The sequence below is a fragment of the Pan paniscus genome, chromosome 1 (genome assembly GCF_029289425.2).
Source record: "Pan paniscus chromosome 1, NHGRI_mPanPan1-v2.0_pri, whole genome shotgun sequence".
NCBI classification, from domain to species: Eukaryota; Metazoa; Chordata; class Mammalia; order Primates; family Hominidae; genus Pan; species Pan paniscus.
In genome coordinates, this window is record NC_073249.2 from 175,884,711 (window position 1) to 175,899,695 (window position 14,985).

Below are 14,985 nucleotides of genomic sequence, written 5' to 3' on the forward strand. Positions count from 1 at the left end.
GAGAAAACTATGGAACAAGAATTGCCAAAAAAGTTCCAAAATGTAAGACAGGATATACTGTTACATTAGTTGTGTACGGAGTAGCCAAATTATAGAATAATTATTCCTAAAAATCAGTAAGTTTTTTTTTATTTTAGAAAATAATGTTTCCAAAGCATAAATTTTAAGCTCAGGACAAACTTCTTTACCAGCCAGTTGTGCAGACTGTCCACTGAGAAGGAACAGGGAGTGGATTGTATTTTAATAGAGTTGTGATAAATAATTTAGTTGCATTTCTAAATTAAAAATTCAACATTAAAAGATGTTGGCAGTTTCCTTTTTATGTGATCTTTCACTATTCATACAACTAATCTGAAAATCTAAGACATATAATGAAAATAAAATTCGCATGATACTGCTTTATATGGTCAAGATAAAGTATCAGCTTTTTCTAAGTAACTACTCTTAGTTACTTAGAAAATTAAAAGAGCAGAAGCTTCTGTCTCCAAAAATGTCCAGGAAGATTTTTGAGTTTTTCATGCATCAGTTTCAGAAACTGTCCCATTATTTTCATGTTAAAAGACAATATCACTTTAATTATACCAAATTAAATGCGTATGAAGTCCTGATAAATTATTTCTTTCATAGCATTGGTTGTATGTAGCATTTCTTCTTAGTGCTCAAAAGAAATGACGTGTAGTTGGATAAGGATTGGTGGTTTTTTACTTCCTCCCCAAAGAGCTGATGTTTTTGGCTGGTTGTTTTTTGTTTTTGTTTTTATTTGGTGGTGGGGGGAGACATGAGAGAAAAGAAAAAGGCTGTATTTAGAATTATTGAACAGGCCTACACTAAAATTCTTCCTTGTCCGATGAGGATGAGGGCTGGGGGAGAAAGGTGAGGTGGAACAATTGAAGTGTAATAGTATCTGTGTAGTTTTTTTAAATGTACAATCTCTCCCCCGGTCTCCGGTCCCCCTGCTCCTATGTGCTGGTACCTCTGGACTGTTCAGAAGCCATTTTAGAACTCAGGAAGCAAAATATGTGAGTTCCACTGTGCTTCTGCAGGTGCTGTGGTGGCAAGGATAACCTTTGCTCGCTTGCCGGGGGGTGTAACCACGCTGTTATTTAATGTCTTTGAGGATTAAAGACACCACAGAAAATTCCAAACCCACATCCTAACACCTGAAGCTCGCACAATGTTTCTAGAGCAAATGACAAAACATTTCACTGGAACCTTAATTTAGCAAGTCTGTGTCCAGATCTGGGGATTTTTTTTTAATTGTTTTGAGGCGTCGCTGATGATCCCTACAGTACTCGATTTTCAAAACTATTTCGGGTTGAAAAAAGACCCCTTTCTAGGTGTTTTGCGCACCCGAGCCCTGCAGTTCACGGTGTTTCGGGAGGAGGGTCTTTCGGAATTGAACGTGCATTGTCAGTCGTGGGCGTCTAGTAATTTGTGGGGTTGGGGGGGGACCGACAAAACCATAGGTCAACTTCCCGAATAGTCTGAGGGGCTAAGAAGCCAGAGAGGCATTTGCCTCCTCGCAACTGGACGCGAGGCTCAGAGCCCGGCTGTCCTCAGCTGTCATGGGGGGAGGGGAAGGGAGTGCTGGCATCGAGGTCGGGCGCCGTTTGCTCAGCCTCCCCGCTGCGTCCCGCCGCCAGCTCACCTCCGCGAAGAGCTAGGCACTCACCGGCCCGCTGGCCCTTGCTCCCTGGCCGCCCTCCGGCCCCGGTCCTCAGGCACAGGTCGCCAGAACCGTCCAGTGGGATGGCTGCCGCCTCCTCGGGGACCGCTGCCTGAGGGCCAGGACCGGGGTCGCCTGGCCGCCCGGGTAACCCGCAGCTCCCGGGGCGCTGCGCCGGCGGCCGGGAGGCGCCGGCGCCCGCGCCCGCTCCCCCTCCCCGCCCCCCGCTCCCGCCTCCTGCCCGCGGCGCGGTGCTCCTGCTCGCCCCGGCCGGCCGCGCGGCCGCGCACACACTCACTCCGAGGGCGCCTCCAAGGTTACCCGCGGGTGGGGGCTGGGGCAGACTCCGGCCACTGGCCTCCTTCGCTGCTTTCCTATCGCCGCGGCCCTTCTGCCGCTCCAGGGCCACCGGGATCCAAATCCTAACGCAGAAGACACTCCAAAGTCCGGGGAGGGAAGTCAAGCTGAGAGGCAGGCCGGCATCTGGGCAGGGGGCGGCCTTAGTTGGCTCCGGGTGCCCGGACAGCCGGGTCAGGCGAGGTCGCGGCAGGAGGGGGCTGTGACTCCGGCGGGCGCGCTCCGTACAGCGCAAGCTGGGCTGGGGGCAGCGCGCGGGGGCTGCAGGCAGCACCGAGGCGCCCGAGGCGCCCCGGGCCCGTAGGGGGGCAGAGACAAGCGGGCTGCCAAACCTGCCGAGGAAACTAACTAAATAAAAGGAGACTGTTATTTAAGGCGCGGAAATTTGAAATATTTGGACAGGAAGAGAAAAGAAAAGAAACCTTAGCGAGGGAGGGGGAAAAAACGCGAGCTAACGGTTTTGAAGCTCCCCCACCCCCACCCCGGGCTTTTCTGCGCGCCCTGAGGGAGCTCTGGGCTCCAGCTTCCTATCACTAGGGCCCCGGGAGTTGGAGCTGGAGTCTGGAGAAGGAGTTTCAGAGGGACAGAAAAGATGTCTTCGCAGCCCCTCCGTGGAAGGCTTGGGTTGGCTATGGGCAGAGCTTTACCCGGGGTCTCAGGTGGGAAATTTGTTTCCTGCCTCTCACTAGGTTCCTGCGTGGAGCTGTTTTCATGGGACTGCCATATAAAAGCAGAACAGTCTCCAGAGACCGAGACAGGGACTTTCCCCCGTAGCCTTCTGATGAAGGTTGCTTAGGGCAGCCAGGAAGGCTGTGAGCACGACCTTTTCTTGCTCCAGCACTGTGACTGCCCGGCGCCTATGGACTATTTACTTCTACCCCCGACAAAAGCCGAAAGCACCTTTTTGGGAACTGAGATTTCGAAACCAGTCCTGGGCCACGGACTCCATCCACAATGTTCTTTTGATCAATACGATAAGGGAAATATATCATATTGCTTTCTCGGGACAGAATACTTAACCTACTTATTGATCAGTCACCCATTGTGGTGTGTGTGTACATGAACTCATCACACCGTTGCAAGATGCATAATGTTTATCAGAAAACTTAATTCACTACCAAAATGTGATAAAAGACACTTTGTTTAGCAGTTCGGGGACCAGAACTTGAACCGAGGTCATGTTAGTGTCCTCCACCCCCAGGTGTAAGCCTGGCTTCAGCTTCCTGGGCAAAGGCTGAGACCAAGTTTCCCGACGTGGATGCGGACGCAGCGGTGAAGAACTGAATTTGAGAGCGCATCCTCTGCTTTGTATCCTCCATCCTTACAACAGCGTCGTCTCCTGGAGCTCTGGACACTCCATTAATTAGCACTTGCATCCCCACTCCCTGCATCTGAATAAGTTCAGACCCCTCCCTCCCCACCTCAGGTCGCTGAAAAATAGGTCCCCAGCAGCACCGTTTCATCCATCCTATACATTTCGGCATGTTCAAGAGGCTTACAGAATATTGTTGAGGTTTTTGAGATTGAATAATGGCTTTTCATATTTCCTAGAGGGGACCACATAACTCATTTCTAAAATACTTAGATTAGCAAAGCTACTTCCCGCACAGAGCTAGAGTAATATGGCGATGTTTTAATGCCTAACAACTTTTAGACTGATGAAAAGATAGAGCGTCCTCTCCCTCTATTGTGCTCCGACCACCCGAGAACAAAGCAACTGCAGAAGTAACTCCTCTTTTGCTTTATGAATGTCCTATGCTTTTATATTTGAAATCTCTAAAGGGAAATTTTATTCTATTAAATAAAGTAAATGCCGAGACATGTTGGATGCTGTGAAGTCCATTAAACTGGATTTTAAAATCATGACCGTCCATCTTTACAGTTGTAACTTGTAAGAGGGTTTTTTAAAAAAATTACTTTCAGTTAGTGTTCTGTTAAAAAATATTCGGCTTTTAGTAGTATATTTTGTATATTGACTCCATTTTAGAATCCAAAATATGACACTTTTACTTCAAAACCACCTCAATCTGTTTTTCTTAAATAAGTGTTTTAATTTTGTTGCCATCAAAAATAAATTTATTTAGTAATTTGTGGTTAAAGGTGTCAGAGGATGAGGTCTTTTTGCACTTAGGGAATGTAAATTTTACTGCAAAATTAAAAGGATTAATCTTTTCTTTCTATATTCTTTTATACTATCATGGAAAATAAATTATTGAAAACCACTTGCCTGCCACCCAGCCATTCCAATCCTTGTTAGGTCAGGCATCAGAACCATGTCCTTCAATAAACCTTGAGGCATTTTGTTCTTTTTGGAGTGAGGGCAGAGAGCTTATGAAGTGGGAGGGAACGTTCACATAAAACATCTTTGATCATGTGGTAGATGATGAATAAAGTATGTATGAATTTGCAAATGATAACTGTATTGAAATCTGTTGTTGAAAAGTGTAAATTAAAATGACCAAGTAGTAGATGCTAGAAAATTGTCTTGGAAATTTAATATTTCTACTTCCTTAAAAAAAATTTAAAAATTTAAAAATTTTTTTTAGGTAAATGTGCTCCTAAAAAGATTGTATACTCTTTTACTAAAAAGTTTTGTGGAAATTAAGTACCATTTGTGGGAGTGGCTCATTTATTATTTTAAAAGTTTCTACATTTATTATTCTGCAAATTCTGAAATAGTTATGACCTTTATATGTAATTTATACATTTGTCTCGCTGTTTTTCATTGCCTAAAGATTGATATTTGCACTTTAATGCTTAAACATTTTGTAATTTTACATTTCTTACACTCAGGGAGAAAAAGTCCACATTACACTTAGTGTATTTATGATATAATTTTGGGAAGTGTATTATTTAACCATTTGCTTCATTTTGTGATTAAAAATCCATTAGTGGTAAGCATTTTTAAGGTGGCATTTTCTTTTAAAACTTTAGAGCTAAAATATGTTTTCAGATTGCTACTTCTGAACTCTGTCCTTCAACTATTTGACTTAATGTCAAGAAAAAGGGAAGATTGGACATTAAGGGAAATTCACACTGAAATTTCAGGCTTAATCTTCAAAAAAAAAAAAGTTGTCCTTATTTTGTTTTAAAGCAGAAATACTAGGCACCAAGGTGGACGGGACATGGGTAAAGGATGAAAACAACTGAATCATCAAGAGAGTATGTCTAGTTTTCCAGTTGGTCTACCTTTTCTAGTGTAAAGACTTAAGACATTCAATAACTTTTAGTACAGTTCTCCTTAGCAAGTGATAAGTTGTGTATGGGTTCTAAAGGAGGGAAAATCACAGAAAAATGTTGTCCTGTTTTGAAAGTGTTTTAATTAGACAAAAGAAGCATCAGGACAAACCATTTTAAAAACAAAGTCTTCAACTTGGGTGTTGAGATTGGCGAAAGGGGAAGCAAGGGAAAAGCCAAGGAAAGATAAAATATTCAGAAGAAAGTCAAAGCTATCTGCAATTACATGTTAGAACAGATTTTGCAGGTTAAAAAGATGTTGCTTAAATATATTCATAAACCTGTTGTAAGATTTTCACTTATGCAGTTTCAGAAAATTTAGCTGCTTAACATATGACAGAACTGTATTTTAACAAATGACATTAAAAGTCAGGAGAGCTACTCAGTTAATTGATAAAGTAGAGGCAACGTGGGGGAGCCCTCCCCACATTTATTGAAGATTTGTGGCTCCCCCAGCCCCGTTTGCCTGCATCAGGCTAACAACCTCATTCCTCCCATAGAGCCTGGCCAAATCACAGGCGGTGTCCCCCTTATGGTTCCGATGCCCCACATTGCTGGCCGTGTGCTTCACCAGGAACTCCACCACCCGGAGGTGGCCTTCTTTGGCAGCCAAGTGCAAGGGCAGGTTCCCTTCATTATCCTCGATGTTAACATCAGCTTGAAACTCCAGCAAAGTCTGTAAAGTGTCCAGGAAACCTGCTCTGGCCGCATCATGAATGACAGCGAAACCAGTTCGGTCTTTCAAATCGGGATTAGCACCTCTAAGTAGCAGTCTCCTGGCAATCTCGGGATTTCCAAGTTTCATAACCTGGAAAAGAAGTAGAAATGGTAGAATCCTTCAAGTGCTCATGCTACAGAGATATTTTAAAATATCTGCCTGTCCTTCCATTTATGTAACTATTTATTTTTGATGGAGTTCTTGCGGAAGACCCATAGGATGGGGCTTGAAGGGGTCAAATGCAGAAAAGTGCTAGTAGGTGAAAGTAGAAGACAACTTCTAAAAATTGAGCTTCTATGATGGAACGTCTTAAATGGGCCCAAAAGTAGGATAAATTGATCAATAAGATAGAATTTGTGCAACATGTATAGCATTTGCTAACAACTCTGTTCTCTATGTTCCATGAAGAGTTGTGTAATTTCACGAATTTATTAAAATAACAGAAATGGAATTTGGGATTTAAATAAGAGTCTCCTTCTGTTTGATTGTTCATGCTCATAAAATGTGCCTGTGGTATTAATTCTAGAAAATCATATGTGGTTAAACTTTATTTTCTAAATAGCTACTGCAAACAAATAAGGATGTTGAGTTTCTCTAAACCAACTCCATGAGTGAGTGTAAAAATGATGTTTTAAAAATCCAGGCCTGATATTTTCTTAAATGATCAATTTTTACAAGTTCCCTCCAAATAGATATACCTCCAAATTTCCAAGCATTTCTTAAAAATATTTTTTATTTGCAAGTTATTTAATATTGGCTACTAGGTGTATTCAATGTTTAGAATCCTTCATTTTAAGTTACAAAACAGTACTGATTATTAAGGTGTTAAATAAGCCACAGTGTTCTAAATTGCTTATGATATCAATTTATATAAAACTAAGTTCCTGATATGCCTTGTATCACAGTAGGAAATTATTGTAGGACAACTGTTCTTGAAAATAATGAAATAGTCACCCTATTACATTATATACTGTTTCTCAAAGTTCTGACAAGCCTCCTGATTTTCAAATGAGCAAAAGAAGAAAAAATAAGATATTTAATGGGTGTTTTGGGGCACGGACAGCCTTGTCTTGTGGTTTGAGCTCATTTAATAATCAACTGGTGATCCTGTGTTAGTTCCTTTTTCAGTTATTATCAAGCATTTAAGGAATAGCTATTTGTAAACTGCCAACATTTTAAAAGTCAGAATGTGGTATTAACACTTGCTATCAACATACAAATAATTCACATAACAAAGATTATCTACTATTGTTTGAATATATTTCACTCTAACAGTGGTCTCTTATAAAATATCTTGTGGAACAGCATGCAAATATAAAATACATATAATTTAGTTGTGAAAAAATATTACTTTCATTAACATGCCACACATTTTCAGAATTTACACTGGTTTATTTATATCTAGGTATATCCATAATAATCTAAATTTATAATAAATATCTTGTATAATAGACACTCAATGTTTATGAAATTAAATGCTAATGGAAAATACAAAGTCGTTCTTTTTTAAATGTTTGTTTAAAAAAATCTAATCACACATTAAATAACAAAATATATTTAAAATAAGTAATATTTTGTAAATGCAAACTACATAGATGGACAAGGTATTAAGCTCCACTGTTGATAAAACTGTTGATTTTTAGCTCTTCCTTTGGAGCAGTGGTAAACAGTGATACATAATTTATATTTCAAGAACTTCAATGAAACATACTTTTTGGTTATTAAAAATTGATACGACCACAACTGTCTCTAAAGATTTAGTCATATTTAAGGACCTGGAATGAGAAAAATAAGAGACAGATACCTTGGATCTTCGTAAAGCAAACATACGATTAAGGCCTTTGATATTAACCTGATAGAAAAATGTACACTAGGAAGGTGGAAAAGGCTTTTGAAATTGAGTTAAATAAACATAATTGTAGAAGAAAATTCACCTTTTTTCACAGAAAATAATAGCAATATTGGAAACGGTTTTGAAGAAAGTTATTTCTTGACTTATGACACAACTTCAGAGTCAGGATTATACATATTGAAAATAAGCCTTGAAACTCCAGTTTCTGTGTGTGTGTTTCGTTATATGTACAAGGACTAAGCCACAATAAGTGGGTGTTAGTATCTTGATAAGTATGTTTAATATAAACAAGATTGCAAAGTTGTATTAAAAATGTTTGTCAAAACTTTTTAAAAGAATATTATTAATTTCCCAGTCTTCCTGTTCGTCAAAAATCCTGTAAAATCTTATTATGAACATGGGTTAAGTAGTTCATTCTTTGTGAAGTTTATATAATCTTTTGAGTTTTCAAAAGGAAACTTTTCAATATATTAAATTTGTTACTTTGCTATCATCACTAAACCTGTTCAAAACTACTAGGTAGAAAAAGGAAAAAAAAATCATTACTTAATGTAGCAGCAATAACAAGATAAATAATTTAGTATCTGTGCATAAACTTCCTTAATACTGAAATTTTTGCAAGGCCAGTGTATTCTGACTGAAAATGTACAGACTGTATGGACTTTGTTTGTTAATAGTATATCTCTTGGCACTTAAATTTTTAATTCTTGTAACCGAAACTAAGCCCTCTAAAAACCCTCTCCCCACTGGGTTTTCAAAAACAGCTCCAAGTGTTGCATTTCCAAATAAGAATAGCTCATAAGAATATCATCAGAACTCTGATAAAGCAACTATTTTAAACTATTTTGTCATTTTTCTGTTTCTAACCCTTTCGCCTAAGTTACATGATAACATTCAGAAGAGGAAAAAAATTATCAGGTACAATACTTGGCAGCTGGACATGTGTCAATTGTTGCCTGTAAATCTAATTACTGAAAATTAGAGCACACCACGGCATGACCGTAGAGACAAAGACACTGCAGCTGAGCTCTGATTAGAAAATTCAACTTTTTATTCCTCCCGACTCCTGAATGAGTGGATGGTATTACATTAACTGTAAAATGTACATCCTGTCCCGGTGCCCAGGCCACCCATTCCAAACGAGGAAAGGTCGTTTGTCAAAACTTGAAGCATTTGAAGGAAAAACACCCTCATCAGTAGTCAAGAAAATTAACGTTAAAGTCTATTATTGGGGGCAAAGTACGTAAAACCACTAATAGCAGTGTATTTACTTCAAATAATAATCATAATAATGTGTTTACAGAGCTGTCTTTAAAAACAAAACAAAACAAACAAACCTCGGCCCTACAATGACTACTTTAAAATCCCCACCGTCACAAAAACATTCCAAAAACTAAGACCAAATCTGGACCCCACTTGATATCAAGGATGTTATTGGATTTGAGGAGTTTGTTCAAAGTACGTCATTTTGAGAAGTTGCATCCACTTAAAGATATAAAATATGGCAACCAACTAGGTTTAAAAACAGTGAAATTTTATGTCCCTGAAAGCTTAAAAGCTGTAAATCTAGAAACCCGGGTCACGTAGGCAACATTATTGACTTGTTTTCCCCACCTCTCTTAATACCAACCTGCAGCGCAGTCCTTCCAAATCCATTTTGTGCATTGACGTTTACATTATTTTGCAACAAACTAGTAAGTTGCTCTAGGTCCCCCCTGGCAGCTGCGGACGCCAACTCGTTCCCCCAAGGCTCGGCCATTCTTTAGGGTCCTGACGATCAGGAAAAGATGAATTAGTCGTTTTTCTTTTTCCCCTTTCCTTTGCTCCTAACCAGGCTGCATGATGGCATCGGAGACTGACAGAAGGACTGGGATGGTTAATCTGGAGTAGAGCTTGGTAGTAAATACTAGTAAGATCTGCCTGCCAAAAGCCCGCCCCTCGATTCACACGTGATTATTCAGCAAAACTGAGCCATTGGAGAGGGGCTCCTCGCCTCGCTTTTTTAGCTTTAACCCCTGTGAAGAATTCTGACGACTCCACAGAGAGACACACAGACACACATACATTCCTGGTTAATGACTCCGGACGTCAGATGTAGGCAGAGCTGTCACGTACCTACGCTACAGATCTCTGTGAGGAGTGTGTGTGGAGACTCAAGGGACTATAGATCGGGGCAGAAAATACCGCGGAAGGAAAGACATTCAGGGGGAAGAAAAGGCATTCACCCACCCTTGTTCACGGTGGTGACTTGAGCCGTGTGAGGCAGAACTGCAGGGGCAGGTCCTCCAGGGGGCTCGGTTTCCATCCGTCTCGCCGAAGGGATAGTCCTGGGTCCTCCGCTGCTGGGAGAGCGCCGCGGTGGCTGGATGCTGACGTGCTCCGGGGGGTTAAAAGATGATCGCCAAAGGCGAACGGGAGTAGCAGTTCGGTGGCCCTCAAGTTACAGGTCGTAACGACTGCCCAGTGCTCTGGGCTTCTCCAGAAGAGCCTTTGGTCGCGTCCGGGCCAAGCCGTGGGCTAATGCCGCTCAGGAAAGCTCCGGAGCCCGCCCGCCAGGCAGCCGCAGCCCCGCCGAGCCTCAGAGGCCGTGGGAGCCGGGCTCGGCGCGCGTCTCCGGAGGCTGCCGGGCGTGCGGCGGGCCCCCGAGAAGCCCGTCATGCCGGCCCCGCCAGGTCCCGGGACTCCCGGCAGCCCGAGGAAGGAGAGTGATGCGGAAAGCGTCTACGGAGCCCGGACTGCTGGGGCAAATCGCGGCAGCATTGCGGCTGCACTGGGCAGCCCCCCGGGAACTTCCCGCCTACGACCGAGCTCGTTCAGGCTTTCTGCTGTAGGCACTCATTGAGCTGCTGCCGCCGCTGTCCTTTCCTTCCTTTCCCGGTTTTGTGGGGGCCTCTGGAGATGGGGAGAGTCCTGGGAAACGTAGGCCAAGTTCTGAGTAGGGAGAGTCGCCGCAGTTCCGGGGCAGCCAGTCCGGTCGCCGTCTCGGCGAGCGCTCAGCAGCCTCGGCGCCCGGTGCCACTTTGCCACCTCTCGCGGTCCCCGGCCTGTGCCCCTTTGCTGCGGACAGGGCAGCCGCCAGCCAGCTGTGCCCTGGAGCAGAGCCTGGCAGCACTGCTTCCTCCTTGGCCGCACCGCTCCCAGTGACAGTTTCTTTTGTAGCTGATCCCCCCTAGATCGCCGGTCCCTGCTCCTTTCACCCCTACAGGCACTTGCGTGTCGCCCCCTTTTTTGCTTTTTTCCTTCACTCCCTCCCTTGCTGCTTTTTTCGCTGAAACAATTGCTGCTTCTGTTGCCTCTCAGAGAGGGTGCCGGTTTCTTCTCCCTTTTTTCCGACCTCATCAGCTTTTTTTGAAAAGAAAAAAATTGAGCGCTTTTTGAGTTGAAAAACCCGCCCCCATTTTAACGGCAGAGTTTTAAGGAGGCTCGGCAGAGTTGCAGCGCCGCGGGAGCGGGAAGGCCGGGCGCCGCCCACGCCCCGCCCTCCGCCCTGCTGGCGCTCGCACTCGCAGTCTCGCACGCTCCGCCCGCCCGGTCCCGCGCCCTCATTCCCGCCTCCCGCTCTCCACCTCCTCCCGTCAAGTCTCTCGCGCCGGCTCCCTCCTGCCGGCTAGGCGGCCTGTCCCCAGCTGGAGCGGGGTTCGGCCCCGCGAAGCCCGGCCTGCCCTTCTCCTGCTGGCGGGCTTGAGTCTGTGACGCGAACCCCCAGCTGCCCCAATTCCTACGGGGGCGAGGACAGGGGTTTGTTATTTAAGACGGTTGTGGAGGGCCGCAGGGTCTTTGAGGCTCCGCAGCATACGCTGCGGGAAGGCGGACAGCGAGCTGGCATAAAGGGAGTCGTTCCTCAGCGCTAGCGGGGCAGGTCGGCCCGCCTCTGTGCTCCCCCGCCAGGCTCGCAAAGTTCGGGCGGCCAGGCCTGCGGCTGCTGCTGCCTCCTCTAGGGCGCGCGCGCTCTGTAAACTCGGCGTCCTTCGCTGAGCCCTGGGCCTCGGCCTCGCACCTGCCAGATCCATGCCCGACGGCGCGGTGGGCAGGGGTGGCCGCGGGGGTGGAGGGAAAAATCCGGACTGCCACTAAGCACAGTGCTCACAAAAAGCAAGTCTTGTATAGACTGAATCTTATGAAAACTTAAGACATGGCATATGTAAGAACGAACTCTGAAGCCTTAATCAATCAAGGACTAGAAACTGCGAAATAGTCCTATTATTAGAGAAAAAGGAGAAAAGCAATTAAATTTAAAGCAAAATTTAAAATAAGTCGTGTGAAGTGTTTTCTAACAAAGCCATTTCTTGGTTGCCGAAGTTCTCTCACTACTTAGAAGTGGCTTGGATTTTGGGGATGTGGGGTTGGGGAGGGTGTCTAGAATGGTCTCTCTCCTAATCCTTTATTTAATCATCCGACACCAATTTCCAGTACTTTTAACTTCCTCTTTTAGCTATGTGAGATTAATTAACTATTGCTTTCTGTATTTTTATACTGTTAAAAATATCCAACACGGTTGCATGATGCACCCAGTGGTCAAAATGAAACCAAGCAAAAAATGACAAGTCTAATTAGAACCGGCCTTTGGCAAGCGGATCCTCAAGCAGTATCTGTACCCTTCTTGAAGTACACTGGGAGTATTAGCAACAAAACACACCAGAAACATCTGGGTAATCATCCAGCAAGAGATTGGCTGGTAGGTAGAGGTTGAAACTGGGAAGAATCTGGCAGTGTTTTCTTTAATGTAATTGTTGAGATAAAAACTAGAGTTCTTTTCTTAGGTAACTAAACTTGAATTGTGAATCAAATGAGAACTACAAAACAAGAAATTAACTCTCTTTTTCTTACATATATGTAGACGTTTCAAATAGAAACATTTAAGATTCCATTTATACCAGTAAGAAATAAATAATAATTTACTTTTGATTATTCTGGGAACTGTGTAATCTTTTCATACAGCCAGAGGGTGTGAGGACATATTAGCACTGTTGGCTGATAAAAGAGAACTGGTATTAGTCCAATTTATGAGGATTGCCTTCTAGCATTTATTATGGTTTCTTGCTTAGAGATAAATTGTAAAGAGGAAGAATCTTAAATTGTATGATTACATAAAGTACGGGTAAACGTACTATAATTTTTATGAAATAAAATGCTTATTGCTGAACAACTAAGGAAAACTTATGATAATTTAAGATGTACACAGAGTTGTATTAAGATTTTTGGAGGCCCTAAGCACTGAAAAGATTTTGATGTTCTACCACCTCTTCCTTATATAGAAATAAAAAGAAAAATAACAGAACCCCAAAATAACAGTAAAAAAGTCCAACAAAGTTCTGATTTTTTTCCCATGATGGCTACTTCAGTGGTTTTGCTGAGATATTAAATTATTTGGCAAAGGTTTTTTTTTTTTTTAACATTCTGGTTTTGCTGGTGCCCTGAAGCATATGCTTCATCTGCCTGTTGGGTAAACCAGAATTGGCAGTGCAGAGCTTAGGGTCTTAGTTCAGAAGGCATACATAAGTATTACACAGTAACTCCAATGAAAATCTAGTATTTATTGAGGGCTAGTTCACTACAGCAGATTCAAGGGTATCTCTACCCTCAATAAGCTTATATTCTAACATGGCTTACAAGAAAAATTCATAGTTAAGTTTCTACTATATTGACAGTGGTGCTTTCCTTTTTAACATCAAAATGATAAGTACATCAAATACTGAAATATAGCCTTTATAGTTAGATATTAAATATTAACAGTCATGGAAACCTTTTGCTCCAGCAGTTCATAATCATTTAAGGAGACATAGAAGTGGCCGGGCGCAGTGGCTCACGCCTATAATCCCAGCATTTTGGGAGGCTGAGGTGGGCAGATCACCTGAGGTCAGGAGTTCGAGACCAGCCTGGCCAACATGGTTAAACCCCAACTCCACTAAAAATACAAAAAAAAATTAGCTGGGCGTGGTGGCTGGTGCCTGTAATCCCAGCTGCTCAGGAGGCTGAGGCAGGAGGATTGCTTGAACCTGGGAGGCAGTGGCGGCCCAGCAGTCTCAAAAAAAAAAAAAAAAAGAGACATAGAATAGAAATGTGATTCAGTCAAATTATTCTGTGCTTTTCCCTCATTGACTCAAGTAGGTACAGTTTCTGAATGATTAACTTTTGGAAATGTGTATGTGGTATTTACCATTTATTTAACTGGTCTCAAAGTCTTCCTTTTTGTTGTATTTATAGATCAACAGAGGTGGAAAACAGACTGGGCACCCCCAGGCAGCCTTTTATGTGACTTTATAATTGTAGCTTCAGCATTTTATTTCTGAGATTCAGTGGTTTTTTTCATATAGGTACTTATTTATGAAAATTTTTTATCATTTTTATTTTATTTTATTTTTGAGACAGGTTCTCACTCTGTTGCCCAGGCTAGAGTGCAGTGGCTTGGTCATGGTCATGGCTCACTGAAGCCTTGACTTCCCAGGTCCAAGTTACCCTCCTACCTCAGCCTCTGGAGTCGCTGGGACCACAGGCATGCTCCACCATGCCTGGATAATTTTTCTAATTTTGTGGAGATGGGGTCTTACTATATTGGCCAGGCTGAAAGTTCTTTTTTTTTTTTGAGACAGAGTCTCTCTCTGTCATCAGGCTGGAGTGCAGTGGCGCGATCCCGGCTCACTGCAACCTCCACCTCCAGATTCAAGCCATTCTCCTGCCTCAGCCTCCTGAGTAGCTGGGATTACAGGCGCCCACTACCACACCCAGCTAATTTTTGTATTTTTAGTAGAGACGGGGTTTCACCACGTTGGCCAGGATGGTCTCCATCTCCTGACCTCATGATCTGCCCGACTCAGCCTCCCACAGTGCTAGGATTACAGGTGTGAGCCACCGCACCTGGCCTGAAAGTTCTTCTTTAAAGTAAGAAGAAAAAAAAGCCCAGTAAGCAACCCAAAAGCTGAAAAATAATAGCAACAATTAATATTTGTATAGTGTTTCATGGTTATAAAATATGATGCATATCTATCTATCTATCTATCTATCTATCTATCTATCTATCTATCTATATTTTTGAGACTGAATCTCGCTTTGTCGCCCAGGCAGAGTGCAGTGGCGCGATCTCAGCTCACTCCAATCTCTGCCTCCTAGGTTCAAGCGATTCTTCTGCCTCAGCTCCCGAGTAGCTGGGATTACAGG

The 14,985-nt window shown here is 43.1% G+C and overlaps 1 protein-coding gene and 1 long non-coding RNA gene across 3 annotated transcripts in view; both read right to left on the reverse strand.

Moving 5' to 3' along the window:
- Nucleotides 1–4,627, reverse strand: part of LOC134731133 (uncharacterized) — a 39,802-nt gene extending 35,175 nt beyond the window's left edge. The window contains exon 1 of the long non-coding RNA XR_010113250.1: nucleotides 1,965–4,627. This is a non-coding gene — a long non-coding RNA (uncharacterized LOC134731133). The remainder of the gene's footprint in view (nucleotides 1–1,964) is intronic.
- Nucleotides 4,628–5,323: 696 nt separating this feature from the next.
- CDKN2C (cyclin dependent kinase inhibitor 2C) lies at nucleotides 5,324–13,323 on the reverse strand. 2 transcript variants are annotated; one of them, XM_034964967.3, is made up of 3 exons: nucleotides 10,060–13,321; nucleotides 9,461–9,600; nucleotides 5,324–6,068 (listed from the first exon to the last, which is right to left on the reverse strand). In XM_034964967.3, exons 2-3 carry the CDS (start codon nucleotides 9,587–9,589, stop codon nucleotides 5,691–5,693), a joined length of 507 nt encoding a protein of 168 aa, XP_034820858.1. In that variant the 5' UTR covers nucleotides 9,590–9,600; nucleotides 10,060–13,321; the 3' UTR covers nucleotides 5,324–5,690. The 2 variants fall into 2 exon arrangements, with proteins under 2 accessions (XP_034820858.1, XP_054949053.1); XM_055093078.2 differs by having other exon boundaries at nucleotides 9,461–13,323.
- Between the last annotated feature and the right edge of the window lie 1,662 nt (nucleotides 13,324–14,985).